General features: G+C 48.2%; 1 protein-coding gene across 1 annotated transcript in view; it reads right to left on the bottom strand.

Annotated features, from left to right (window-relative positions):
- The window catches only part of LOC102446363 (syntaxin-binding protein 4-like), a 105,236-nt gene continuing 77,374 nt past the window's right edge, over positions 1–27,862 (bottom strand). Inside the window, exons 12-22 of the mRNA XM_075899243.2 lie at positions 22,344–22,441; positions 15,138–15,234; positions 14,241–14,368; positions 13,058–13,150; positions 12,279–12,344; positions 11,100–11,288; positions 8,813–8,929; positions 8,082–8,131; positions 4,801–4,937; positions 2,533–2,590; positions 1–812 (exon numbers count right to left, since the gene is read on the bottom strand). Coding sequence (XP_075755358.2) covers positions 707–812; positions 2,533–2,590; positions 4,801–4,937; positions 8,082–8,131; positions 8,813–8,929; positions 11,100–11,288; positions 12,279–12,344; positions 13,058–13,150; positions 14,241–14,368; positions 15,138–15,234; positions 22,344–22,441 — 1,139 coding nt within the window. The 3' untranslated portion in view covers positions 1–706. The remainder of the gene's footprint in view (positions 813–2,532; positions 2,591–4,800; positions 4,938–8,081; positions 8,132–8,812; positions 8,930–11,099; positions 11,289–12,278; positions 12,345–13,057; positions 13,151–14,240; positions 14,369–15,137; positions 15,235–22,343; positions 22,442–27,862) is intronic.

The raw sequence follows: 27,862 nt of genomic DNA, 5'->3' as shown, positions 1-27,862 counted from the left end.
TAAGCAGTGTTTGCATTTTATTCTCCAGACTGTTTTCACATCAAATCTCTACCATGTTCACTGCTTGAGTCCCGCAGGCCTAGTTTCCAAGCGTTATATGTGCCGTCTTACTGATGCCTGTTCCACAGTGTCGTTTCTGTGCTCAGTACAGCTCATGGGCACCACGTTATCGACAACTGTCGGCTACCTCCGGGTTTCTTCTTTTCACTTCAAGCATTGCAGCTGGGATAAGCTTTACAAAAACACATGATCTGTATCCCAAGGCAGCTAAAGACACTACAGAGTATGTTGGTTTCACTACAGTCCACTAAGTTTACTTTGGTTTTTCCCATATGAAATCCCAAAAGAAATCCCTTTCAGGATGTGTCCGTCACGGGTTAGTCCTTGCTCCTTTTACTGTATAGAACACCAGCGCTAAAGGCTGCCTGTCTTATGAGGTCCACAACCTCTCAGCGATGCCTTTCCTGTTGTCTATAAAGCTGCAGAATCAAGAGAGAACCACCTGGTATAGTAATTCAGAGGTAGCCATATGGGTGGGTTTGCCGCTGGAGTCCTAGGTGGCTAGTCAGAAGAATCAGCGTCTCAAAACTCACAGATCTTCTGTTCAGCCTGGAAAATGAACCATCCATCCTGCCTTCTGTCTGTCTCCCAGCAGATGATCTGTGTTACGAATATACATGGTTATGCAAACGAGTGCATCTCAGATTTATGTAGGCTTCTCAGGCGGTTCCTTGCTTGGTCTCGGTGGCTGTGGCTCATCGCTCTTGCTAGGGCTTGGAGGAGGGGGCCATGTGGTTTTCGGGTGAAAATGGCTGTAAATAGAAGAAGATTTCATAAAGATGTGGGAGAAGGACACAGAGGCTGCATCTAGACTGGCATGATTTTGCGCAAAAGCAGCCGCCTGTCTACACTGGCCGCGAGTATTTGTGCAAGAACACTGACTTTGTAATGTACAAAATCAGTGGTTCTTGCGCAAATACTCTGACGCTCCCGCTCAGGGATAAGCCCTCTTGCGCAAATATTCTTTCGCAAGAGGGCCAGTGTAGACAGACAAGTTAATTTCTTGCGCAAGAAAGCCCAATGGCTAAAATGGCCATCAGAGCTTTCTTGCGCAAGACAGCATCTACACTGGAACGGATGCTTTTGCGCAAAAGCAAATCTTTTGCGCAAAGGCACATGCCAGGATAGACGCTCCCTTGCGCAAATACTTTTAACGAAAAATCTTTCCGTTAAAAGTATTCGCGCAAAATCATGCCAGTCTAGACGCAGCCAGAGAATAACTTAGTATAAAACCAACATACATAACGAGCAATGTTCCGTTTTAGCATGTGTTAAAGAAAGGGATGTTTTATGAAAAAATGGAAGATTGCATATTCTGCGGGGCTCTTTAACTGCCCTGTAAAATTTGTCAGTGCATCTGTTTCTTGCACACTAAGCAGATTTCTAGGGTGCAGTTAAAATGGCCAGCTAAAAGTTTTGCCTTAGACACTGAAACATCTCTCAGAAATAAGGCCCTCGTTCCATGAAGTACATAAGCACAGACTCAGCTTTCAGAGCGAGAGTATTCCCACTGCAGGGTGTAAGTGACTTGTAGAATTGGTAGCTAAATACAACCCGTGCTGAGCATGCTCTTCTGAGCAATAGCTGCAGTGTATCAGAATTCAATGTGAGTGTTTATAAATGCAGTTCTTGGAGCAAGTAATATTCACACCCTCAGTAGGGCTCTTTTCATGATGCAAAACCATATCATCATCATCTAAGAAGATGTCAATCAGATGAGTCCCAGAGCCAGAAAACTCCACCTGCCCTGAAGGGAGGCAGGCTATTAAAACACAACAGGAGCTGGCACTAATATTTGTTCTGCTCTCCGCTCAGAAGGAACTCATTTCCCTAGCATCAGCATTCTCTGAAGGTTGGGTCTCTACAATACGGAAGAAGGAATATGGCCCCTCTCAGCTCTGCTGTCTCAGTATTTTCTTTATTGCCAGGCCTGTGCCAGTCCATGGACTCCCTGATGTCTACCTATTCCTGTTCTAGTGCTCATACTTACAGCAGCCAGTCCTGTACCAGCACCTCTTCCTTAGCGCCTTGGCATTACTCCACCACCCACTGGCTCCCCAGGGCATAACTTTTATAATACTCCATAACTTAAGACATGTGACATAAAATCCAGGAGGCTGACTACTACCCAGGCTGTAATGGGTTGTAATTAAGCTGATCTAGTGTTTCAGGCTGCCTGAGATCAGGAGGTGAGATTTGGCTCAGGCAGATCAACGTTTCCGAGTGTGAGTGAGCGAGGCTGTTGTGTTCGGTTTCAGGAAGGTGTCTGAGGTGGGACGGCTTGTCTGGATACAGCGATAAAGGGGATACGTTCAGTTTTGGCCCTGTTTTCAAAGGAAGCTTTTTCATCTTTTTAACCAGAAAGGCATCCCCAATCTGCCACGGCTGGACGTGGCCACAGATCTTCTGAAGGCGGAGATGTTCCACCAGAGCGACATCGAAACTACAGGCCCAGGCAGACTTGACACTTACTCCTCGTGGTTTAGGCTCCTCTCTGCAGTCAGGCACTCGTCCTGGTTGTGTGGTAATGCTGCAGACACAGAAACACAGCCGCCAGTTAAGGCAGGCTCAGAAAACGCCATGACTTGTTCCAGAACAGCAGTGTACAATGCAGCCAGTACCTGCATAAAGCACAGACCCAGCCTGCTCACTGGCAGTGCTATAAGGCTATTGGCTACATTCAGAGTTACTAGGTAAGACAGTTAGCTAGGACACCCATACTCCGCGTTAGAATCCTTCAGACTTGCTTCCACCTATTTATCCAGAAACAGGTGAGGGTAAGGGAAGCACAGCTGACAGAACTTTATGCCACGACACGGTTCATCTTTCTGTTCGTTGCTTTTCTACTCGACTCCTTTTTTCCAGGTCCCTGGGTAGGAATTATCAGGGGTATCCCCAGACACCGCAAAAGAGGGTTTTGTGTATACGGACACACACACACCCCACCACACACACCCCAATTAGTTACATGGCTGTGTTGCCCGAGTAGTCAGTTTTGGCTGGTGTTGGGTTACAAATCAAATCACCTGAAATGTTGCTGTGCTAAGTTACTGCATGAGTAAAGGGCAACGGAACTGTCCTTAGTCTGGAAAAACTTAAAAAACAACAAATAGTCTGGCAGCACCTTAAAGACTAACAAAACATGTAGATGGGATCATGAGCTTTCGTGGGTACAGCCCACTTCTTCAGATGAATGGAATATTAAAAGTCCAGTTCCAAAATAAATAGGGGATGGGGGAAAGGAAGGGAAAAAATAGTGAATTAGAGTGTTCATGTTACAAGAAGCTGATAGAGAAGGTAACATGAACACTCTAAGGGTATGTCTACACTACCCTCCTAGTTCGAACTAGGAGGGTAATGTATGCATACTGCACTTGCTAATGAAGCCCGGGATTTGAATTTCCCGGGCTTCATTAGCATAAGCGGGGAGCCGCCATTTTTAAATCCCCGCTGCTTCGAACCCCGTGTAGCGCGGCTACACGGGGCTCGAACTAGGTAGTTCGGACTAGGGTGCCTATTCCGAACTACCGGTACACCTCGTTTCACGAGGAGTACCGGTAGTTCGGAATAGGACCCTAGTCCGAACTACCTAGTTCGAGCCCCGTGTAGCCGCGCTACACGGGGTTCGAAGCAGCGGGGATTTAAAAATGGCGGCTCCCCGCTTATGCTAATGAAGCCCGGGAAATTCAAATCCCGGGCTTCATTAGCAAGTGCGGTATGCATACATTACCCCGCTAGTTCGAACTAGCGGGGTAGTGTAGACATACCCTAATTCGCTATTTTTCCCCTTCCTTTCCCGCGTCCCCATCCCCTCAGGCATGCACCCAGCGCTCAAAGCGGGTGGCTGTGGGGGCCATGTCCTCTCTGCACACCACGGACACCATGGCCCAGGCAGCTCTCATTGGCCTGTTTCTCACCACTGGGAGCTGCAAATTTGTGTTGGAGGGAGGGACAGTACACAAAGGCCCACAGGGGCACGTGACATGCAGGGAACACATGGCCCCTGCAGCTGGCTGCTTAGAGCGGTGTGTAGGGGCATAGCAGGCAGAAAGCCTGCCTGAGGTGCCTGCTGGGCCGTGGGACAGTGGCAGGCTAGCTCTGGTGGTTTGGCAGGCCGAATCCAGCCCACGGGCGGTATTTTGCTCATCCTTGGTCTTATCTATCCCTTTCCTAATGGTTCTCAACATCCCATTAGCCTTTTTAGCCGCTGCTACACATTGAGTGAATATTTTCAAGGAACCATCCACAATGACTCTGACATCTCTCTCGAGTGGGAACAGCCAGTTTAGACCTCGACGTTTTGTACGTCTAGTTCAGATTGTGCTTTCTAGTGGCACGGCTTTGCGTTTATCACACATCCCACCTTCGCCCTCACAGTTTCCCCCCGCACAGGCGCCAACACCCCACCTGTCAATTCAAACACCCCTCTAATTTCAGTTCTGGGGGGAAACCCTGGGAGTTATGCCAATCTGGAGCAGCCTAAACTCCCTCCCCTCCAACTCCGTAGGTCAAATTCAGAGATGATCCATAGGGAGAGTCAAGTGTAAATTAATCACCCATCAGTAAACAGAGGAAAAGCTAAGTTTAAGGGAACCTACCCTGGTTTACCAGAGATGGGGTGAACGTGTAAGTTATACCAACAATAAGGACCCTCTGGACTTCCTTAGCTCCAGACTCTCCTCTGAATTTGGGCCTCTACAGCTGCCACATCACTGCGAAGGGTTATTATACCAAACTTACCATCTTTTGTGGTGTGAGCGAGCATGGGTTCCAACAGCTCTTTAGCTTCTGATATCAACAGGTCCATGAGGTCTGGAGATGGAAGAGATGCATCTGAGACGGCTTCTGCTTTATCCTCCTCTGCTTGGCGGTTGACTCTTAAAAATATAAGAAGTGTCAGTCTTTCCATAATAAAACGAGCAGCACAGCAAAAGGTCTGACCAGCCACACAGGAGAGAAACCTCCCCCACATTCCCTCCCAAGGAAATCACAACACACTGTGTATTTCTGCCCCCGCCCTCCCAGGCTTCACAGGAGTTTCTCTTTCTGAGTGGTGCTGATGTAATCAGACAGTTAATGCAAGGACACCGGCAAAGAGTTTCAAACAATGGTCTCAAGACATGGGAAATCCCCACCTTGGAAATGTAAGACCGGCCCTACCGGGTGAGACCAATAGCCCATCTGTCTCAGTGGCCTATGCCAGAATCAACTGACAGGGACAATTATCGAGAGAGCCACCTAGTCATCCAGTCCCAGCTTGCGGCAGTCAGAGCTTTGGGGCATCCAGGGCGGGGGTTGCAACCCTGATCATCTCAGCTAACGGCCATTGCTGCCTCCTGTCTTCCTTTCTTTTTTGAACCCCATTATTCTTTTGTCCTTCACGACCACCCCTGGCAATGGGCTCCACTGGCCGGCTGTGCCCTGTGTGAGGAAGCCCTTCCTCATGTTTAAACTTGCTGCCTATTCATTTCATTGAGTGACCCCTTGTTCTTGTGTTCTGTGAAGGAGGCAATTGCACTTCCCTATTCACCGTCTCCATGCCATCTGTGATTTTACAAGGGTGTGTCACACTCCCCCTTCGTCGTCTCTCTTCTAAGCTGAACAGCCCTCGTCTTTTCCATCTCTCCTCGTGTGGAAGCTGCTCCCTACCCCTAATCATTCGTGTTACCTTTCCAACCACCTTTTCCAAGTCTAATGGCTTTTTTTTCCAAATGGGGCGAGCAGACCTGTGTGCAGGATTCAAGGCATCGCTGTAACATGGAGTTAAAACGTGGCATTGAAATATTCGTGGTTTTGTTATCCTTTTTCCAATGGTTCCTACCACTTTGTTAGCCTTTCTCCACAGACCTCAGGAGGCCATCTAGCTCAATCTCCTGCTCAAAGCAGGACCAACCCCAGCTAAATCACCCCAGTCATGTCAAGCCGGGCCTTCAAAACCTCTAGGGATGGTGATTCCACCACACTTCTAGGGAACCCATTCCAGTGCTTCCCCACCCTCCTAGGCTACATCTAGACTGGCATGATTTTCCGCAAATGCTTTTAACGGAAAAGTTTTTCCGTTAAAAGCATTTGCGGAAAAGAGCATCTAGATTGGCACAGATGCTTTTGTGCAAAAGCACTTTTTGCGGAAAAGCATCCGTTCCAATCTAGACGCGGTTTTGCGCAAGAAAGCCCGATCGCCATTTTCGCCATCGGGGCTTTTTTGCGCAAAACAGTCCTCCCCTGTCTACGCTGGCCCTCTTGAGCAAATACATTTGCTCAAGAGGGCTTATCCCTGAGCAGGAGCATCATAGTATTTGCACAAGAACACTGACAATCTTACATTAGATCGTCAGTGTTCTTGCACAAATTCAAGCGGCCACTGTAGACAGCTGGCAAGATTTTCTGCAAAAGCATTTGCTTTTGCGGAAAAACTTGCCAGTCTAGACGCAGCCCTAGTGAAATAGTTTTTCCTAATATCCAACCTAGACCTCCCCCCCTGCAACTTGAGACCACTGCTCCTTGTTCTGTCATCTGTCACCACTGAAGCTGCATCCTCTATACAACCCCCTTTCAGGTAGCTGAACGCTGCTATCAACTCTGCCCCACCCCTCCACACACGCACACTCTTCTCTTCTGCAGACTAAATAAGCCCAAATCCCTCAGACTCTCCTCATAAGTCATGTGTCCCCTAACCATTTTCATTCTCCTCTGCTGGATTTTCTCCCATTTGTCCACATCCTTTCCATAGTGGGGCACCCAAAACTGGACGCAATGCTCCAGATGTGGCCTCATCACCACTTCCATTTTTGGATGTGTCTACACTATAATTAGACACCCGCAACTGGCCCGTGACAGCTGCGTTCGGCTCGTGAAGCTAGGACTAAGGGTCGGTTTAATTGTGCTGCGGACATTTGGGTTCGGGGTGCAGTCCAAGTTCTCTGAGTCCCTCTCATCTCACCGAATCCTCCAGCCCAAGCCTGCAAATATACACCTCAATTAAACAGACCCTAAGACCAAGCCCCAGAACACAAGTTCGCTGGCATGGACCAGCCACATGTTTTAACTATGGAGTAGACTGCCACTACACAGTGAGCAGATATTTTCAGAGCACTAGCCATGAAAAGTCCAAGCTCGCTTTCCTGAGTGGCAATAGGTAATTCAGAGCCCACCATGTTGTATGTATAGTTGGCTTGGAATTATTTGAAGTTGAAATACCTATTTATTGTTATAGGGTCGCTCAATTAACACTGGACTGCTGATTTTTTAAGCAATCAGGTTTCTCATGCATTTGTTTTGGAAATCAACACAAAGGATGATGTGGTTTTTCCACCAGTTATTTAAAAAAAAAGATCGGTCCAGTTTGCAGGGGAGGGCTACAAACCTGGAGAATGTGCCTGTAACCTTTCTGAGTCAGAAATACACCTCGGTTCATTTGCCAAACTCCTTTCAACAATGGTGAATAAGAGACAACAGAACTCCCCATTTCAGTAACAGGTGTTAATAACAGAGAAGGGCCCAGCACCAAACACAGGCTCCTGATAGTAGGCCACTTATCTAGGTACCTAATCTCAGGAACCCATCTTTGGCCTCAGTGACTTTACAACGGTCACTCTGAAAGAGCTTTCTATTTTCATTCACAAAGTGGCTGCATTTACTCAATATCTTTGTTCAGTGCTTTTTTTGTGTGTGTATATATATAAGAGGTGCCGGTACTCCAGGGGAAAAGTTGTTGAGCAAAAAAATAAAATTAAAAAAAAAAGCCGGGAGGGTGGGGGGGGGGGCAGCATTGCCCTTTTAAGAGACGCGGCCCCTTTAAGACACACAGCCCAAAATTTGCGTATAGAGGTGCATTCTTTCCAGATAAGCTCTGCCTGGAGGTGCCAGTACTGTGTACTGGGCAGTACAGTCACAAAAAAAGCACTGTCTTTGTTACCTAAAGGAGGACCCACAGCAGCGACTGACACCCTGGAAACACATCAGCCAGCTAACACCAAAACATTTTAGACACACATTCTCAGCTCCTAGGAGCCATCCCTCACCTCATCTCATCTGGTAACTGGCCGGACATGCTCAGGACCTTGTGCACATTCTGTGGGGGAATAAAAAGAGGGAGGGGGGGGAGAAGAGCTCAAATGTACAGGATTGAATATTTCCAGAGAACAATCCCGTGCATTTTTGTTAGGGGATCAGATTTAGGACGACAGTAATCAGCTTCTATTTATTCACTGCCCTTGAAGCTAGAATCTCAAGGCCTTTTGCAACAGAAACAAAACCCGCACCCTATGCAAATAGACAGACATTATGTAAATTAATACAGATACTAAGACAGATCAGAGGCAAGGGCTATTTTCAAGGAATAGCTTTTCAGACTGGACTTCAGCCTGCCTGCTAGCCCCATTATTCACACTCTGTGCCTTGGTCCTGCTCTTGAATGCATGCCCAGTCGTTGATGGAGCCGCTAACGTGCACAGATAGATTGGAGCACTGTTCTGGGCATGGGCTGAGTGATGGCCTGCAAACAAGTCCCATTCTGTGGTGGTAGTCAGTCCACAAATGCCTCCAGTTGGATGTAATCCAGGAAGTCAGGCTTCATTTGCAACTTCGATTGACTACATTAACCACCCTGGTTTGAACTAGGGTGGTAGTGTAGACATACCCAAAGGATCTAACATTTGGCACAGGAAGTGAGCTAGACGGCCATGATAACAGAGGCAGCGTAAACCAGCTAAGCAGGGCTCCCTTCGACCGCAGCCACATTTCAACACTTCACCTGCACAAACAGGAGCAGCTTCCTGTTGCAGATTTCCAAGCGCTTCCGCGTGACTTCGGATTTCCGCAACTGGCCCTCTGCCAGGGAGAGCCGTCTTTTCAGCTCCAGAATGTCTCCCTAGGGTGGGAAGAGAAGGGCGACAGAGCCAGCCTGCCTTAGGCTCTTGGAGGCACCAACTTAAGGACAGGCTTGAAACGAGAGGCATAGGGCAGCTAGGTCCTCAGGAATCAGAGAACTCTCCCAGCTTGGCAGGGAGGTTCCATTCCTAGCAGCAGTGTTCTCGGGCTGCTTGAAGAAGCACAGGGGCGTGGACAGACTATGGGCCCCCACAGCTGTGACCATTGAGCCCAGTTAGGAACAAAAAGGGATGATGCAACTACGGATGTACAAAGCAAACCAGTTACCAGGTAAGAATTAGGCTTCCCAGACTACTTACTAGGTAACTGGTTAACTGGACGGTGGGCTGGGCGGTCGGGACTTGGGCAGGCCACGGCAGCAGGCAGGGCTACACTGGCCCTAGGCAGGAGCAGGCAGGACCCAGTAGCACCAGCCCCGGCCATGCCTGCAGCCCAGATCCCAGCCCCAGGCAGGGGCAGGTGGGACCCTAGCCCAGGCTGTGCTGCAGCAGCCCTGCACTCCAGCTGTGCCACAGCAGCCCTAGCGGGGGCACGTGGGACCATGGCCCCGCCGTACCTGCCCACAGCCCCATACGACACCTGCCCTGGCTGCCCTGCACTGCCCCACCAATGGCTAACCGACAAATGACATAATTGTAATCGTTTATTTATATCCCTACATGCAACTCAGTGGTGCAAGTAAACAAAAGTTCTTAGCAATACAGGAGGGGGAGGGCACACCAGCTAAGGGGGCGGGACTTCCCCACATGACTCTGCCCCCCGCTCAGGACCCTCATGCTCTTCCCCTTCCCCCACATTACCTGGGGGCAGGACGCAGGAGGAGTTGCAGCTGGGGGCAGGACAGCAGCATGTCCCCAGTGTAGATGTACCCAGAAAGACTCCCTGCCAGCCACCCCCGCCCTCCCCTGGCTGCCGCGTCTCTGTGTACGGGGCGGGGCTCTGGGAGGCAGGGCTGGGAGCGCTACAGCAGCCCGAGGAGTTACCATTTTTTCTGCTTCTTTCCCCACTGCCCCTCCCAGCAGGGACAGGAGCAGAACTCCAGCCCTGCCCCCTGCCCCTCCACCGAACTGGCGCATCTGTGCACCGGGCTGGGGGCGGGGCTGGCGTTCTGCTCCTTACTCAGCTAGGAGGGACAGCGGGGAAAGAAGCAGAAAAACGGTAGCTTCTCCAGCTGCTCTCGCGCTCCCAGCCCTGCCTCCCAGACGCAGCAGCCAGGAGAAGGGCTGGCCAGCAGGGAGTTTTCCGGGCCCGTCTACATGGGGGAGTTATTTCGAAATAACAAGGCGAGCGTCCGCGCTACCGAGCCCGTTATTTCAAAATAACAACTCCTGCTTGTGACGAGGAATACGCTGATTTCAAAACAGTTATTTTAGGAGTTATTGTTTCGAAAGAAGTTGGTAGTGGAGACACAGCCTCCATGTGCTGTCCCAGCTAATAGAACTCGCCGGTTCAGTGTGCCGCACCGTAGCAGCCCACTTCTGCCATTGGTGCAAGCGCCGCTAGAGAGACTGTTTACAGGGGTGGAGCAGGTGGCAATAGTATTTAGCTGAAATACAGGAATTACCCTTCCCAAACCGGAGCAGCTGGCCAAGTTACATCTCATGCCGACTGGCCTCCGCCTCAGCCAGCCTTAGTCCAGTCCCAGTCTGACTTGGCTCCCATGTGGCTCTCTTCGTGACCAATGATCGTTATGATCAGTTGGGGGGGAAGTGTGCGCAGGGGTGTGTGCATTCAAGATAGCAGTCCCTAGACTGAACCACCTGGGGGCCGTGGGCTCTCAAAGGCAGGCCCCCTATTCTGGAATCGGCTCCCTATGCCAGCCCGCTAATGCAGTCACTGATCTCCAGGGCCCGCTACAAGTTTTTGCCGGAGATTAGCAATGGGGGGTGAGGTTCTCAGTGGAGGCACATGCAGTGTCAGTGGAGCCACGGTGATTGGCAGAGGAGCTGGCTTGGGTATTACTCTCTGGGGAGGATGCCTTTTGACCTGGTCTCTGGAAATCATATTAAATATGCCCATGCACCTTGGGATTCTGCTAGCCTCTTGTTTCACAACTTACAGCCAATCTAGAAATTAAATGCTGTTTAAAAAGTAAGAGTCAGAGGCTTTCCCACTGAGTCCCCAGCCAGCCCCTCCTGGGGGCCCATTACCTCTGCTTCGCAGACATGCTTTGTTTTCTTCCCTAGTAGCTGAGTTTTCAGCTCGGTGATTTCTGCCTCTAGCAGGTGGATCACTTCCTCGTAGTCCTGCTCTGCGCTGTGGGCTTGCTGCTGCACCACCTCAGCCACCTGCAGCTTGCTATGCAGGGTGCGGTTCTCAGACAAGAAATCCAGCGCCTTCTGGAATCAGCAGGGAGAATCTGTTAACATCCCACCAGCCCCCAACATTATACCAACCGATCTGCATTCCTGGGCTGCTTTTCCCATGTTACTGTGCACCAACTATCTTCTATTCTCCTACTAGATATTTTAGTATAGTATTTTAGTTTTATAGTATATTCATAGGCTGCAGGTTTAAAACAAACAAAAGGACGCTGTTCTTCACTTAGCGCACAGTCAACTTGTGGAACTCCTTGCCAGAGGATTTTGTGAAAAACAGGACTTTGACGGGGTTCAAAAAAGAGCTACATAAATTCATGAAGGATAAGTCCATCAGTGGCTATTAGCCAGGATGGACAGGAATGGTGTGCCTAGCCTTTATCTGGAAATTGATGACAGAAGAGGAATCACTTGATGATTCCATGTTCTGTCCATTCCTTCTGGGGCATCTGGTATTGGCCTCTGTTGGCAGACAGGATACTGGGTTAGATGGATCTTTGGTCTGATCCAGTATGGCCGTGCTTATGTTCTTAGAAAAGTGCACCTGACTGTCCCATCCGTGAGTCTGTTCCAGAACTCCTCCTAAACAAATCTGATAGGCAGCTTCCTCTTACCATAACTTAAAACAAGGTCGGGTTTGGTTGTGCCAAAGCAATGGGATGTGCCTGGAATTCAATTGCTTCTCATCAATTGGAAAGGAGTAAGAGGGAGTTATACTGCAGAATAACCACAGGGGGCAGCAGTGGGCCAGAGATGGGAACAGGGACCGCTATCCGCCTGTTGGACCAGCAAGGGGCGGGGGTGGAGAAAGGGACAGCAATCTGCTATATATTTCAGAGTTTGTCTGTCTGTCTGTCTCCTAGCTGGCGGACATGCACTCCTCCCCCAGCTATGCCAGCTGCAGCGGCCATGGGGAGGTGCTTCTCACCTGTTCCAAGCTTCTGCGGTGAGAGAGGGCTGGGGTTGCCCTCTCTCCCTGGGGCAGCCCACCTACTGAACCCCCAAACAAACCTGGTTCAGTCTCTGAAGTTCATCTTCCATCGACTTCTTGCTGCTTTCCACCTCTGTCAGAAGAGACTAGGAGGAAGATTTTCACTTGATCAGGCATCATGTCTGACAGCGCACGGACTCAGATTAAAAAGCCACAAGGAAGCACTGCGATCCCCTAGTCCCATCTCCTGAGTAACACAGGCAATCGGACTTTCCTGGATTAATTCACTAGCAGCAGCCACGGACTTGCAGCTCTCCTCTACAGCAGCCATATTTTTCGATGCACTCCAGCTCTGCAACTGGCTTCTGGAGGAGCTGCAGCCAAGGCAGCTCACAAATGCGCCTTGCCGCCAGGATGCTTTCAACAACTGAGCTGCCAATATTTGGTTAGATCGGGGGCAGGGAGGGCAGGATTGCTAGGGGTTAGCATGAGATTTGAATGATTCGTGTTAGGAATATTTTAAAAGAGATTTATTTTCTTTCACAGTTTTCCACAGAAAACTAACTGCGCCCTTTCAGCACATTAAACTTTCGTTATAAGGAAAACACCAGAGAAAGGACAAAAATGGCGTTTCCATGACAGGCAGCATCATAGCTCTGCCTCCTCTGTAGCAATCTGTATTAAACCAAAGGCAAAACAGTGGCCGCCTCCGACAAAGCCTTAATAATGCAAAGGTGTAATACACACAGAAGACCTGCGTAATTGTCACACTGTTGCATCCACTGTATTTGAATACTGAAGCACTGAGTTATGGCGAAATGCTCGAGACAGAAAAACGCGCTCAAAAGACAAGCCTCACCTTCAGCCTTCGGACTTCCTGCCGCAGATCTGTCATTTCCAGCTGGAGCTGTTCTAGTTCCTCGCCGTCAGTACAGCCGACAGAGTCCAAAGTCTGGAACGCATTGGTGCACACGGTGAGTGAGTTCGGCTTTTCCCTCACCATAAGCATGTGGGGACAACGCAAGAACAGTTCCGACAGACCCCAACCAAAATGATTCCAAATTATTTTCAAAGACGGTTTGTGTTTTTACAAAACAAATCAAGTGTCACAATAAATAATCTACTTGTGGTTTTGTATTCCAAAACAATTCCGTCTCCCTGTCGCGAGACAGCTGGAACAATGGTTAATTCTCACTGCGTTACTGAAGTGACAATAGCTGGATTGGAGTCACCATGGCTAACTGTCCTTCTGTATCACCATCAAAATGACATAAGGGGGCCCCTGTAGGCAATGCAATAGCTAGAATGGCTTTACTATGGTATCTTTTCCTTTTGTATGACTAGAAAGTAGACATTAGCAGCTTCCTTCAAACGATTACACAGGTATTCTTTATTCATTAGCATGTGAAGTAAGGTCTTCTATGGGACATCCTTCAATCTTTCTGATTAAGGGATAAATCATATTTCTCTTTTCTCTTTATATTTCTCCTTTCTATAACTAAAGTATCAGTGAACAATGGCCTAATCTTTGCCTTCTCTGCCTTTTGGAGAAACACAGCACTGTCACTATCTTCTTCCACAGCTTACAGCTGTCATCCAGACCAAGAATCTAGGACACAGAGTTGCTTGATCCCAAATCCTTTCCCATTACAGCAACTCAAAGTAAGTCCCAGAAGGTCTTTGATCTGACCCCAGGCCTACACTAGGGGGCAAAGTCGACCTAAGATATGCAACTCCAGCTATGTTGTACCTTAGATCAAATTTCTATGGTGTCCCCACTGGGGAGGTCGACAGGAGAAACTCTCCCATTGACTTCCCCTACGCTTCACAACCCAGTGGAGTACCAGAGTCGACAGGGGATGTCATCAGCAGTCGATTTAGCAGGTCCTTACTAGACCTGCTAAATTGAACCCCAAAAGATCAATCTCCGCAGGGCCAATCTCCCGGTAAGTGGCCACAAGCCCTGCGAGGAACCTTCAAACTGAAGCAGGGTGCAATAGGCTAGGAAAAGAAGCAAGAAACAGTATTTGGCTAAGGCTGACCAGAGAGTGAAAAGCAGACGTATCCAATAAACTGGCCACTTCGTGTTGAGTGAAGAGCACAGAACTGGCCTCAAGGCCAGCCTCCTCCAGCTCATCTTGCAGCAGATCCCTGAGTGCTTGAAGAAAATCTATCAGGGAAAAAGAGGGAGTGGTGACAGCATGAGGAGAGAGTCTGGATCTGAGTTTCCACAGCCAGTTCATTCCACCGTTTATCCATGAGAAGAAGATACAATTCATTTCCCTCGCTACTCACATTATAGTGAACCCCACCAGCTTCCACTGAGAAACAGCTCTCTCTCTCTACCCATACCTCTCTATGCTTAATGACACGTGAGTATGCAGTATGCCAGTTTGCTCTGCCAGCTTTCCAGAAGGCATTGCTTAGGATTAAAAAAACCAACCTAGCATTTTCTCCAGAGAAACTTCTTGGAAGCGCTGCCAAACTTCAGTGAAGAGACAAACCGTGGCACGGCCGAACCTAGGGGGCAGCCATTTCCTTCTGGCCCATGGAAAGGTTCGTCATTCTGTGTTTGCAGTTTCCTTTTGCCACTAGTGTCTCAAGCAGGCTGAAGGTTTGAGGAGACCAGGCCTGTGCTCTCTCTGCTACTCCCATCATACATGGGTCTGTCAGAAGCCATTTTCCACGTGTGACTAGTTACTGAATAAACTGCATCTGAGTTAAAACCCATCTGGGCACCGAACCATCAGGGCAGAAGGGACCACAAGGGTCATATAGTCTAAATCCCTGCCAAGACGCAGGGGTTCTTGTGTCTGTTTCTTTACCCTAGCTGTCGCCTCACGCATGGCACGTCTCACATCCCAGAGCAGTCAAGGGAGTTCTCTCAGGGATGAAATGCACTTTCTGTCTCAGACTGCACATAGCAGCACCCTGCTCACCTCCATAGGCCACTGTTCCCTGCGAATCTGTGGTCAGACTCTGCCGTAACTGCCTCTTCTTCTCCTCCGTCACATCCAGACCCAGATATTGCAGCACCTTTAAACAGAAGCAACAAGTCCTCAGAATCATCCCCGTGGAATGCAAGTCTTCTGGAAGGAGCTGGAGGGAGGGCATTTAGAGCTGGCTTTATCAGAGAGTTCATCATTATTCAGGCAATTCAGACGTTTCATGGAGCAGCTCGGGCCTAGGTCTCCATGTCACTTCATTACCTAGATTTGCAACCACGCTGCATCTCTAGGGTGTCCCCCCAAGGCTGTCAGCTTGGATTTCTTCCCATGCGTATTCCCTGCAGAGCGCGGGACAGAGCCACAGCTGGTGTAAACGGTCACCGATCCATCCCGACCTATGGCCAATTCCGCCAGCTGAGGTTATGCTCCTAGAAGTTCAGCTTCCTTTCGGGTCCCACTGACGCTCTCCCCCGTACCTCTCCAGAGTGAGTGTTCCGCGTGGTCAGTGCGAAAAAACAATACAAGTCTGACTGCTTTTGTCGGCAGTCACTGAAATAATCCTTCACGTGCCCCCCAAACCAAGAGCTCCATCGATCCCAGGCTGTGTAGAAGACACAAACATGAATTAATCTAACCTCACCACAGCCGCATCGAGGCAAAAAATCTGCGTTATTCCCGTTTGATCGAGGACAGGACCGAGGGGCACAGATTAGGTGACTAATGCATGGTCCCATTCTGCAGTGAGTCAGGGCCAGAGCCTACATTAGAAGCACACCATCAGGGGCGCGTTCACCCGCACAACTATTAATGTGATATAGGCCATCATGTGCCAGCCATGCCCCCTGCCATGTACGTTGGCCAAACCGAACTGTCTCTATGCAAAAGAATAAGTGGGCACAGATCAAGCATCAGTAATGGTAACATACAAAAACCAGTAGCAGAGCATCTCAGTCTCCCTGGACACTCAGTAAGGGTATGTCTACATTAGCCCCCTAGTTCGAACTAGGGAGGCTAATGCAGGCATTCGAAGTTGCAAATGAAGCCCGGGATTTAAATATCCCGGGCTTTATTTGCATCTTCCCGTCCGGGCACCATTGTTAAATCCCCTAAGTCCGAACTAACTGCTACATGCGGCAGTCAAATGTTAATTCGAACTAAGTCCTTAGTTCGAGTTAACTGTTACACCATCTTTGTATCCATCTTTGTGTGGGTGTATATAGCCCTGCCAGACTGAAGTTTTCACTTCATGCACCTGACGAAGTGGGTTCCAGCCCATGGAAGCTAATGCCCAAATACATGTTAGTCTTCAAGGTGCGACAGGACTACTTGTTGTTTCTGCTGAAACAGACTAACACGGCTGCCCCTCGGAAACTTGTCCCAGCTTTGAAAGTGCAAGGCAAAGAATGTTAAGCAATTTATACAGGAAGCAACTTTGTGTTAAAACCCGAGACCAAAGAGGAAATACATTCCTGAATTCTAACCAAGAAGCACTGTGCCTTTCTAGATGAAAATTTTCTGCCCACATGCTATGTTCCTGATTTTCCTGAGATTCCAAACTCAAAAGGCAACCGCTTCATCCACCATAAGGTGGCAGCAAACTCTCACTTCTACACCCAGAAAAGTCATGTCTTGCCCAGGAAGATGTATCAGTTCTAGCAAGCACAACAGAACCAGATACAGCTGGTGTCTGGTATCTTTCTTGGGGTGTCTGGTATCTTTCTATACAGCATCTGACACATTGGAAGAGACATATCATAAGAACGGCCATATCGGGTCAGACCAATGGTCCATCCAGCCAACAGTGGACAATACCAAATGCCCCAGAGGGACAGAACACAAAAGGTAATCCTCACACGATCCTTCTCCTGTTATTCATTTACAGACAAACAGAGGCTACTCACTTCGAACCCACTTCGTCAGGTGCATGAAGTGGAAACTTCAGTCTGGCAGAAAATACAGTGCCGGTGGGTGGGGCTGTGCATATTTTGATATTTGATATAAAATAGTTGCGAATAAGGAACCCAAAGAATCTTAAATTAATTAGACTTCTCCACTCAGTTCCAGTCCCCATCCTTTGGTGAGGATTGGAATATTTTGTTTATCAAAACGCTTTAACTAAAACTTTTTAAAAGGGATCTAAATCCACATCCAGAACTTCAGGCCTTCAAGCACAATTTAAGATGTTATGTTAGGCCTAATTCTCACTTCAAGCTGGTCTACCTTGGAACTTACACTGGCCTAGCTACACCTCTCTGGGGTATGAAAAATTCACACCTAGCCTCCAGTGCAGCGAACACTGGGCTGATGGAAGAATTCTCCTGTAGACTTAGCTACTGCCTTTCGGAGCGGTGGAAGAACCCCGTCCTGTCAGCTTGGGTAGCGTCTACCCTGAAGTGCTACAGTAGCGCAACTGCAGTATTGCAGCGGTAGCAGCTTAAGTGTAAACACCCATTTTCACCACAGCCCACTTACATCATTCTAGCAACACAAAGGGGCCTTGAAATGGGTGTAGGTTAGTGTAACTGGGAATTTAGACCAACACAATTTCAATGAGGCCAGGACTGGATCTATAGATAGTAAAGAGCCTTGTGGGCATCTTTTCTAAATCAAAAGCTCTCTATAGATGTATAATACTGGTGCTGACGATAACCTTCCTGTAGGAGGATTTGGGGGGCTCTCTGGACACAAAACCAAGCCAGGAGAATTCAAATGTGTGCAAGATTCTATTCCAAGCTTTCTCTACAGCTCTGACTTTTGGAGGAATGACACACACACTTCTTGACCACAGACCAACTAAACTCAGCCACGGAGCGACAGTTTGTGATTTTTTCACAAGTCTTGTCCTTATAGTTTGGTAGAAGCCTATTATCCCTGCAGCTCATTAATCAGATTAGGACTTGAACTTAATTGTACTGGATGTGCTCTGTGATCCTAATAGTGTAATCAATGTTTGGAGCGCTGTGTCTGTATTTCACATTACCTGACCTGTGTTTCACATGGCTATTAATAGCCCGATGTGCCCCGGTCAGGCACTGGATTAGAAAAAAAAAAAGAAGGGGGGGGGGGGGGAATGTGATGGAGCAGACTGAATCCCAGCACTAGATGATGTAGGTGCAGATTAGATCATGTGACCCGATGCTATTGATTTATTCTATGCAAACAGGCAGGCACCAGATTCTCGCAGTAGGTTTGTCATTTTTTAATCTCTCCGGAAAGCAAGCGGCACACTGACCCCGATGCCTTTCACTGACACCGTCCTCAGGAGCCCAAACTCAATGTTTGTGCAGAAGAGTCGGGAAAGATTCAAGCTAAGAAACAAATATACTCGTAGTTCAACATATCATAGAATCAGAGACTCACAGGGTTGGAAGAGATCTCGGGAGTTATCATGTCCAACCCCCTGCTAAAAGAAGGACCAACCCCAACTAAAATCCCCCCAGCCAGGGCTTTGTCAAGCCGGGACTTAAACACCTTTAGGGATGGAGATTCCACCACCCCATTCCACTGGACCTTAGTGCAGACACAAAAGAACAGTCCAGTGCATTGATTTGAGAATGTACCATCACATTTAAAAACGAATGACATATTGCCAGATTAACTGACCAAAACCCCCGATGTTTCCTACCAAATGATGGCTCGAGCAAAGAGAGGAAACTACAGAACTACGTAAATAAGGCCATGCCCTATTTTGGATAAAACCCTGTAGCAATTGTTCTCCAACTTTTCCATCATGGGGCTCATTCTTCAAGATCGAGATCCTCTCGCTCGGTCCTACCAGTCCTGGTCCTTCACCCACCCTGCAGCTCCAAGAGTGCTCGTGTACTGACCCTCCCCAGGGATTCACTGTGTGCCCTCCAGAGCTAGAAACACAAGTCTCCTCCTCTTGAGCTACAGGAGAAAGTCCTCAGTGGGAACTGTAGCATGGATAAGACTGAGATAGACACTCATGCACCAAACAGCAGGGTGCTCTTGATTCCATGAACAAGCCATATGAAGACAACATGAAGATGGAAGTCAGCTCACAGAAATGTGACAAGAGGCACCAGAGGTCTGTGCACAGGCTCCTTTTGCTGAGTCAGCCAGCTGCTCACCCAGCAGCCAGATGTACACGCACTACCACCCCGTGGTAAGAATCGGTTCAATCTGCTGCGTGCACCACAACCTCCGCTTCTGAACACAGCACTCCCATCGACTGGGGAGCCAAAATCCCCCTTCCCATCTTCAAGAGGTACCCGCTCACATCCGGTGATCCAACAAAAAAGGGAGACACCCCTCCTCCCAGCAGGAACCAGTAAGGCACAGTTCTGGAGAGTGTGCAATTGCAAACAGTAACCTTTCTCCTTTCAATACAAGCATGATCTCTTTAAAGTGTGTTACGCTATTACCAATGCCAGCAGCTAGTGGGTTGGGGCTGCACTTCACAGAATAATCTATTACTTAGCCTTAGTGGTACCCATGGGATGCCATATTAAACTATACAATAAAATACCCTATCATAGAATCATCATAAAATACAAGAACTGGAAGACACCTTGAAAGGTCATCAAGGCAAGTCCCCTGCCCTCACAGCAGGGCAAACCACCATCTAGATCATCCCTGACAAATGTTCATCCAACCTGTTCTTAAATATCTCCAGAGATGGAGATTCCACAACCCCACTAGGCAATTTATTCCAGTGCTGAACCACCTTGACAGTTAGGAAGTTTTTCCTAATGTCCAACCTAAACCTCCTCCCTTGTTGCAATTTAAACCCATTGCTTCTTGTCCTATCATCAGAGGCCAAGGAGAACAATTTCCCCCCCTCTTCCCTGTGACATCCTTTAGCTACCTGAAAACTGCTATCATGTCCCCTCTCAGTCTTGTCTTTTCTGAACTAAACAAGCCTAATTCCTTCAGCCCTTCCTCGTAGCTCATGTTTTCTAGACCTTTAATCATTCTTGTTGTTCTTCTCTTTTCTGGACCTTCTCCAATTTCTCCACATCTTTCCTGAAACGTGGTGCCCAGAACTGGACACAATACTCCAACCGAGGCCTAATCAGTGCAGAGTGGAGTAGAAGAATGGCTTCTGTGTCTTGCTCACAGCACACCTGTTAGTGCATCCCAGATGCATTCACAAGCGCAATGAAGTCTGTATCAAACCACTACCACTGGGATTTGGAGCTAAGCCTCTTGGCTCTTATTATTTGTACAAAGTAGCACTTCAGGGCCCTACTCCTGGACCAGGGTCTCAATCTGCCAGGTGCTGCACAAGGAAAGGACAAAAATGGAGTGCCGTTTTATCGCAATATTGTGGTAATGACAACGGCTCCAAATGTAGCATGCCAGGGTGACACTCCCACAAGACAATACAAGATGATTATTTTGCTCATAGCAGCTACATGGAAAAAGGCAAAACCTGGTTTGTAAAATATAAACTAATCAGGTTTGTTTTCCTGTTTGGGGTTCAAACTTGACCAATTTTTCATTTTAATAAGGTTTCTGAGGACCTTCCCTCCCAATTTCAATTTCTGTTAAATGACAAGAAAAGAAAACAGGATTTCGGCCATGTATGAAAGCCAGCAAGGGAAAAACAAATATGCTATTTTGTTTTTATTTCTGATTTAGTTAAAAAATGAACTATTTCTTACAATATCAAAAAAGGCTAGTTTAGAATGATAAACTTTTGCTTTGAAGCATTTTGCTCATCTCTAGCTTTCAGACCAGGAGTGAGTCTTCCCCCTGCATCCTGACTGGCTGCCCATAAGATGGGAAGACACAGAAAGTGTTTTCTTTTGCTGCTCTATTTTGTGTTTAGGTTTTCCTCTGGCCTTCAACATTTGTTGACCCGTTATTTCCAAAGGCAACTCACCTATCCCTGCAGAGAAGCAGCTGTCTCCAGGCAGGACACTGGTGCTGCTCTGTTCACAGGGAATGCTGAATTGGATGGTGGCCAACAAAACAATCTGAGGCAGAGAACCATGAGTAAAGCCCTTTTGGAGCTAGAGAGCAGGTTTCAATCCCTGAGCCTGCCACAGGAGCTTAATATCAGGGGTGATCTCAGACAGTCACAGTATGGAACAAATCTTAATACGGAACCCAGAGGCTGGCAAAATATGGCCCGTGGGTCAGATCCAGCACACAGGAGCCTCAGCTAGACACCGCCCCAATGCAGCTGAACGCTATGAACCTAGGGGGAGAGGGAAAGAGGCTTCGCGTGCTGTCCCCCTCCCTCAGCACAATCTTGCAGCTCCCATTGGCCGAAAACCAGCCAATGGGAGCTGCTTGTTTGCAAGATAAGTACCTCTCTCACTCAGGGCTCACAGAGTTGCCCAGCTAAGCATCTCCCGGCAAAAGCTTGCCTATGGCACCCCAGGCCCTCCCTTCTCCCAACCCTCTGACCCCCCTTCTGCACCCCTGCCCCACATAACCCAAACCTTCTGCATCTCTGCTTCTGTACCCTCCCCATACCCTGCATCCCAATCCCCAGCCCCCCAGTCACATTCCAAATCCCTGCATCCTTTCCTGCACCTCTGCACCAGGTCACAACCCCCTCCCAGACCTTGCACCCCAATCCCCTACCTCCAGTCGCAACCCACATCCCTGATCGCACTCCTGAACTCCTGCCCCAGGTCACAACCCGCTCCCAGACCCTGTACTTCTTCCTACACTCCTCTCCCAGGTCAGAATCCTCTTCTGCACCCAAACTCCTTTCTGGACACGACACCCCCTCTTACACTCCAGTACTCTGCTCCAGGTTACAACCCCCTCCTTCACCCAAACTCCCTCCCAGATCCCACACCTCTCCTGCACCCCAGTTCTTTACCCCAGGCTCCCTTCTGCACCCAACCTCTGTCCCAAACCCCGCACTCCATCCATTAATATGGAAGAGTGCGGCCCTCAACCACTTACCAAATTCTTAGAATGCCCCCCCATCAAAAATGACTGCTCACCCCTCACCTGATTTCCCCTTCCATTTTCCACCCCCTGCCCTCCCTCCTGCATGGTCTGTCTTCTCCTAACCATCCTCAATTACAGCAATTTCTTTCATGGAAAAGCAATATAAGAGAAGTGCTTATGTAGTCTGAGCTTCCTTTAACGCGATTCAGCAGCTGGACAGGCGGTGAAGTAGCCGGCTCTGTCCAATCAGAGTGGGAGCCTCTCTATCATTTTACTGAGCACAAAGATCACAATTTCAAGGCAGGAAACCTTTCAGCTTACCAGTTCGAATTTCCCATCCTTGAGTCGAATATGGGGATCCAGGGCTACTTTCGGTTTGCCGCCCGGCGCCGCTCTCTGATTAGAAGGTGACACGGGTGCTGAATAAGATTAAGCAATCGTTAGTGGAACAGTATGGGGGAGGGGAGGAGATACACAGACAAGAAGCATCCCAACCTAAGTTCAGGCTTAAGTACGCTGCAAACAGACAGGGGTCAGGATTTTCGGCGGACGGGCTCTCTGAAAATCAGGGTGCTATAAAAAGTCTCCATTTGGGCATCACAAATGAAGATGACTAAAATGACAAGACACTTCTGACAAGCTTGGCCAAAGATTATATCTGAGGCCTAGGGCTCTGAAGTTTGGAGATATGGATCCAATCCAGTCTGTTCAATGTATGCTTCAGTTTAAAAAGTCACCGCTGGCCCTATCACCTGGGAGTTCTAACCCAGCTTCAAAGCAGTGTTTCTAGGAGCGCTAGATTGAGTCTGGGCTCGGAGAAGTCTGGTTCCCAGCTCCCATGAAAGAGAGAATTCCCAGGTTAAAACCCCACAAGAAGACGTGCTGCAGGATTTCTCCCTGGACTGCTGCTATGAAAAGCGCCTGCTCCCTTTCACTCGGGGGCGGGGGGAGGGGCAGGCTGCGTTGTCCCGTCAGGGTGCATGTTTAAGGTGAGCAACATGCGCACAGTGGAGAAGGCAGGAGGGTGCTTGTGCCCACAGCAATAGGAATGACATTGTGAGAAGGGACGCGGCAGAGGGCCTCTGACTGAGGCTCTGGGAGAGACCCAGCCAATGACAGTCCGCTCTTCATTGCTAGTGGCATTTCCAAAAGTACCCAAATGACTCAGGAACACAAGTCCCATTGACTTTCAATGGGAGCTGGGCTTGGGAAAATCCCACAATCCTGCAGCGCTGCCCCCCCCCCCATCCCCCTACACTGGCCACTCCAGGGAAGGATTGCAGAAACTGCTGCTCATTTATGGGGAAGCCCAGATGGACTCTCAAAATGTGAAACGCCGCCACTTCTCTAAAGACCCTGCTAATGATGCTCTTTGACTCTTATAACAAAAGGGGCTTATAAAACCTGATCCTGTTCACATCAGTCAGTGACAAAATCCCCACAGACTTCATGGTGTCCACGGGAAAGCATTCATGGGCTTTTTTTTTTCATCTTTGCACTGCCTGGAAAGTGGGGTACAGGTGAACTAAACATCTGTGTGATGGAATGTTTGCCCCGCACTGGAGCAAAAAGGGTTAAAACAGACCTGGGGGGGAGGGGCTGATCCCAGGAGCCAATTGGGAGACGACTTTTGGCAGCCAATCAGAGCCCAGCAGGTTTGTATAAAGAGATGGCTGGCCAGGCTGAGCTCACTTTTGCTCCGGTTCCGGCGGGAAAAGGGCCTTGCTGCCTGCTAGCAGTGGTGCCTTGGACAGAGCAGTGCTGGGGGAAGGCAGGGTGAGCCAGAGGAGTTCAGCCCGGAATAAACCCCAGGTCCAGCAACAGGGGCCCAGGGAGGTTCAAGGCTGCAGAGAAGCAGTCAGGGCAGGAGAAGGCAGCAGGGGCAGGAGAAGGCACGACCTACTATGAGCTGATACCCAGATCACCTTAAAGAAACTTTCTGCCATTCTGAATCAGGGATGGGATTTTCCAAAGCACCTAAGGGATTTAGGAGCACAAGCCCTGTTGAAGAATCAGCGGGACTCACGCTCACTCAGGCAGTTTTGAAAAACCGCCATCCAGTGGGACTGTTAGGCGAGGAGAAAATTTTATGAAACACAGGGACAAAGCAGCAGAGGTGCAGCCACACGCCTAATCCTCCTAATCCTGATATTCGTCTGTCCCACTAATGCCAGCAGCTGGGAAGCAGGGCCTGAGGTAATAAACCGAGTTCACTGGATTGGTCACCCAGCCCCATGCTGTGCAGGTTCAAGGGCAGATCGTTGCCCTTCAACTCCACGCTAATCGGGATTAGCTCCATGCGGCTTTGCTCGTAAACTCTCCACAGCACTCAGATATCCCGGGTGGCCCTGAAGGGCACCCGACACCGGCGAACAATCGACAGGCCCCAGCAACTTGTTCAGATTTCAGACTCAATTCCTGTCCCCCCAAAAGGACGTGATTTATCCTGATTCAGACTATTTCTCGATATCATCCATTCAAAGCATCATGCTAATTAAGGCCTCATTTCCCAAGGAACTTTACTCCATACGAATCATAGTACACTAGAACTGGAAGGGACCTCAAGAGATCATCAAGTCCAGTCCCCTACCCTCACGGCAGGACCAAGCACCATCTAAATCATCCCTGACAGATGTCTGTCTAACCTGCTTTTAAATATCTCCAGTGATGGAGAATCCACAACCCCCCTAGGCAATTTATTCCAGTGTTTCACCACCCTGCCCATTAGGATTTTTTTCCTAATGTCCAACCTAAACCTCCCTTGCTGCAGTTTAAGCCCATTGCTTCTTGTCCTATCATCAGAGGCCAAGGAGAACCATTTTTACTCCCTCCTCCTTGTGACACCCTTTTAGATACTTGAAAACTGCTCTCATGTCCCCTCTCAGTCTTCTCCTTTCCAAACGAAACAAGCCCAGTTCTTTCAGTCTTCCCTCATAGCTCATGTTCTCTAGACCTTTCATCATTTTTGTTGCTCTTCTCTGGACCTTCTCCAATTTTTCCACATCTTTCTAGACACGTGCTGCCCAGAAACGGACACAATTCTCCAATCCAGGCCTAATCAGCGCAGAGTAGAGCGGAAGAATGACTTCTTGTGTCTTGCTCACAACTCTCCTGCTAATGCATCCCAGAAGCATGTTTGCGCTTTTTTTTTTTCCCCCAGCAGTGTCACCCTGTTGACTCTCATTTAGCTTGTGGTCCACTACAACCTCTAGATCCCTTTCTGCAGTACTCCTTCCTAGACAGTCGCTTCCCATTCTGTATGGCTGTGTCTACACTGGGCCACTTATTCCAGAAAAGCAGCCGCTTTTCCGGAATAACTTGCCAGCTGTCTACACTGGCCGCTTGCTTTTCTGGAAAAGCAATGACGATCTACTGTAAAATCGTCAGTGTTTTTCCGGAAAATCTATGCTGCTCCCGTTCGGGCAAAAGTCCTTTTCCGGAAAAACTGTTCCGGAAAAGGGCCAGTGTAGACAGCACAGTAGTCTTTTCCGCAAAAAAAGCCCCTATCGCGAAAATGACGATCGGGGCTTTTTTGCGGAAAAGCGCATCTACATTGGCCACGGATGCTTTTCCGGAAAAAGTGCTTTTCCGGAAAAGCATCCTGCCAATGTAGATGCACTTTTTCCGGAAATACTTAAAACGGAAAACTGTTCCGTTTTAAGCATTTCCGGAAAAGGGTGCCAGTGTAGACGTAGCCTAGGTGTGAAACGGACTGTTCCTTCCTAAGTGGAGTGCTTTGCATTTGTCCTTATTAAACTTCATCCTATTTACCTTACACCATTTCTCTAGTTTGTCCAGATCATTTTGAATTATGACCCTGTCCTCCAAATGTCTGTCTTAAAATAGCTTTGTGTATTGCAGAGTAGTTCAGCATTCATTCTATTGTGAAGACAAAGAAATGGACGAGGACAGGCAATATGGCAGATAAAGCATTTTCTCCTTAGGGGAGGAGAACCAGGAGCCCATCTGGTCTGATGTGCTCCTCTGGATATTATTATCTTTGTCTGCTTTTTCTTATTCATCAAATATAAACATCTCTAAGAGAGTATAATGTAGGGTTTCAAAAGAAGAAAAAGTTAACTGAGTTGGGAGTGTATTATTTAAGCCACAGATGCCTCAGGATAAGCCAGAAGCCTCAGTTTCCTCTCTCTCAAAACTTTCTACATCTTCAGCTAACGCACAATCTCTGCTGGAGACAACAGATCATGTGCGTTTTAGCATGAACCTGAAACAAACACAAAGCATCACGCTGGCTGGGGCTGGCAAATGCACATTGGCAAACCCCAACTTGCATGCACGCCTTTGGTTATTGGTGTGCTTCAGCTGAGTTTGCTGATTTTTGCGCTTTCTTGAAAATTGCCCTCAAGAGTTCAATGTGCAGAGAGATAGAGCCAGAACGATACAGTGGGATCTTAAGAAGAGCCAGTCCAAACATAAATGATGTGGGTGCGTGTGCACCAAAACCGTGTTGGTTTTGTGTCTGCAAAAATTTTTTCCACTGACATTTTTCAAAATTGGAAATGTTTCCAACCAGCTCTTCTCTCAAGTAGTAAGTCTCAAGCTCATGGTGCGTCTTCCAGAAGAGAAATGCAGGACAATGTAGCACTTTAAAGACTAACAAGATGGTTTATTAGATGATGAGCTTTCGTGGGCCAGACCCACTTCCTCAGATGTAAGTGGGTCTGGCCCACGAAAGCTCATCATCTAATAAACCATCTTGTTAGTCTTTAAAGTGCTACATTGTCCTGCATTTTGCTTCAACTACCCCAGACTAACACGGCTACATTTCTATCACTATTCCAGAAGAGAGTCTTCCAAAGAAAAAAAAATCATGTAAAAGCAAGAGGTATGTAATGGCCTGCAAGCACAGAGGAAAATATCATTTGAAAGTTTAGTGTCTTCCGACAAGTGAACTTCAGATCCTGAGACAATTATGACAGACTTACATAGTCCCCGGAGCTATTAATCTATCCCATGCATTAAAATTACCACTTTGTGGATAGTTGGAGGCAGCTAATTTGGCTTAATGACTGTAGAATCAAGTTCCTGTGCACTGAAGCAACACTGATTTATCTATTTGTTTAACAGCAATTCAGTTTTCAAGAGCTTTCCGCTACATCTACACAGCAGCGCTATTTCAGGATACTGGAGGCATCCCAAAATAGCTATTCTGTTTCTTTTGAGCACGCCCATTATTTCAAAATATAATGGGCTCGCTATTCCGACGACCATGTAAACCTCATTCCACGAGGAGTAAGGGACATTTCGGAATAGTGATTTATTTCAAAATAAGTGCTTTGTAGGCAGCGCCAAATTTCGAAATAAGCCGTTTTGAAATTGACTCAAAATCAGCTACGCCATTTGCGTAGCTCTAAGGCTACGTCTACACTGGCCCCTTTTCCGAAAGGGGCATGCTAATTTCACAGGTCATAATAGGGAAATCCGCGGGGGATATTGAAGTAGGAATAAGAGATCCTTCGGAAAAGGGCTTTTTTCCGGAGGATCGGGGCCAGTGTAGACGCTCTTTTCCGGCTTTTTTTTTTATTTAAATGCCGCGGGGGATATTTAAATCCCCCACGGATTTCCCTATTACGACCTGTGAAATTAGCATGCCCCTTTCGGAAAAGGGGCCAGTGTAGACGAGCCCCACTGGTGTAGCTTATTCCAAGCTATGGATGCAGTATAGACGCACCTCTTCAGTCCCACCAGCAAGGCTGCCAATTAATGCTAACTGTGGTAAGGGTTTCCGGCCACTGGACTGATCCCAAAACCACATTTCACATGTCCTTTGGATAACAGCAGTGATGTTCCACCACTACCACCCCAATACAGAACCAGTG

Source organism: Pelodiscus sinensis, chromosome 15 (assembly GCF_052426305.1).
Source record: "Pelodiscus sinensis isolate ZL-2025 chromosome 15, ASM5242630v1, whole genome shotgun sequence".
In the NCBI taxonomy this organism is placed as follows: Eukaryota; Metazoa; Chordata; order Testudines; family Trionychidae; genus Pelodiscus; species Pelodiscus sinensis.
The sequence above is the reverse complement of the archived record's forward strand: the minus strand, read 5'-3'. Positions and strand labels throughout refer to the sequence as shown.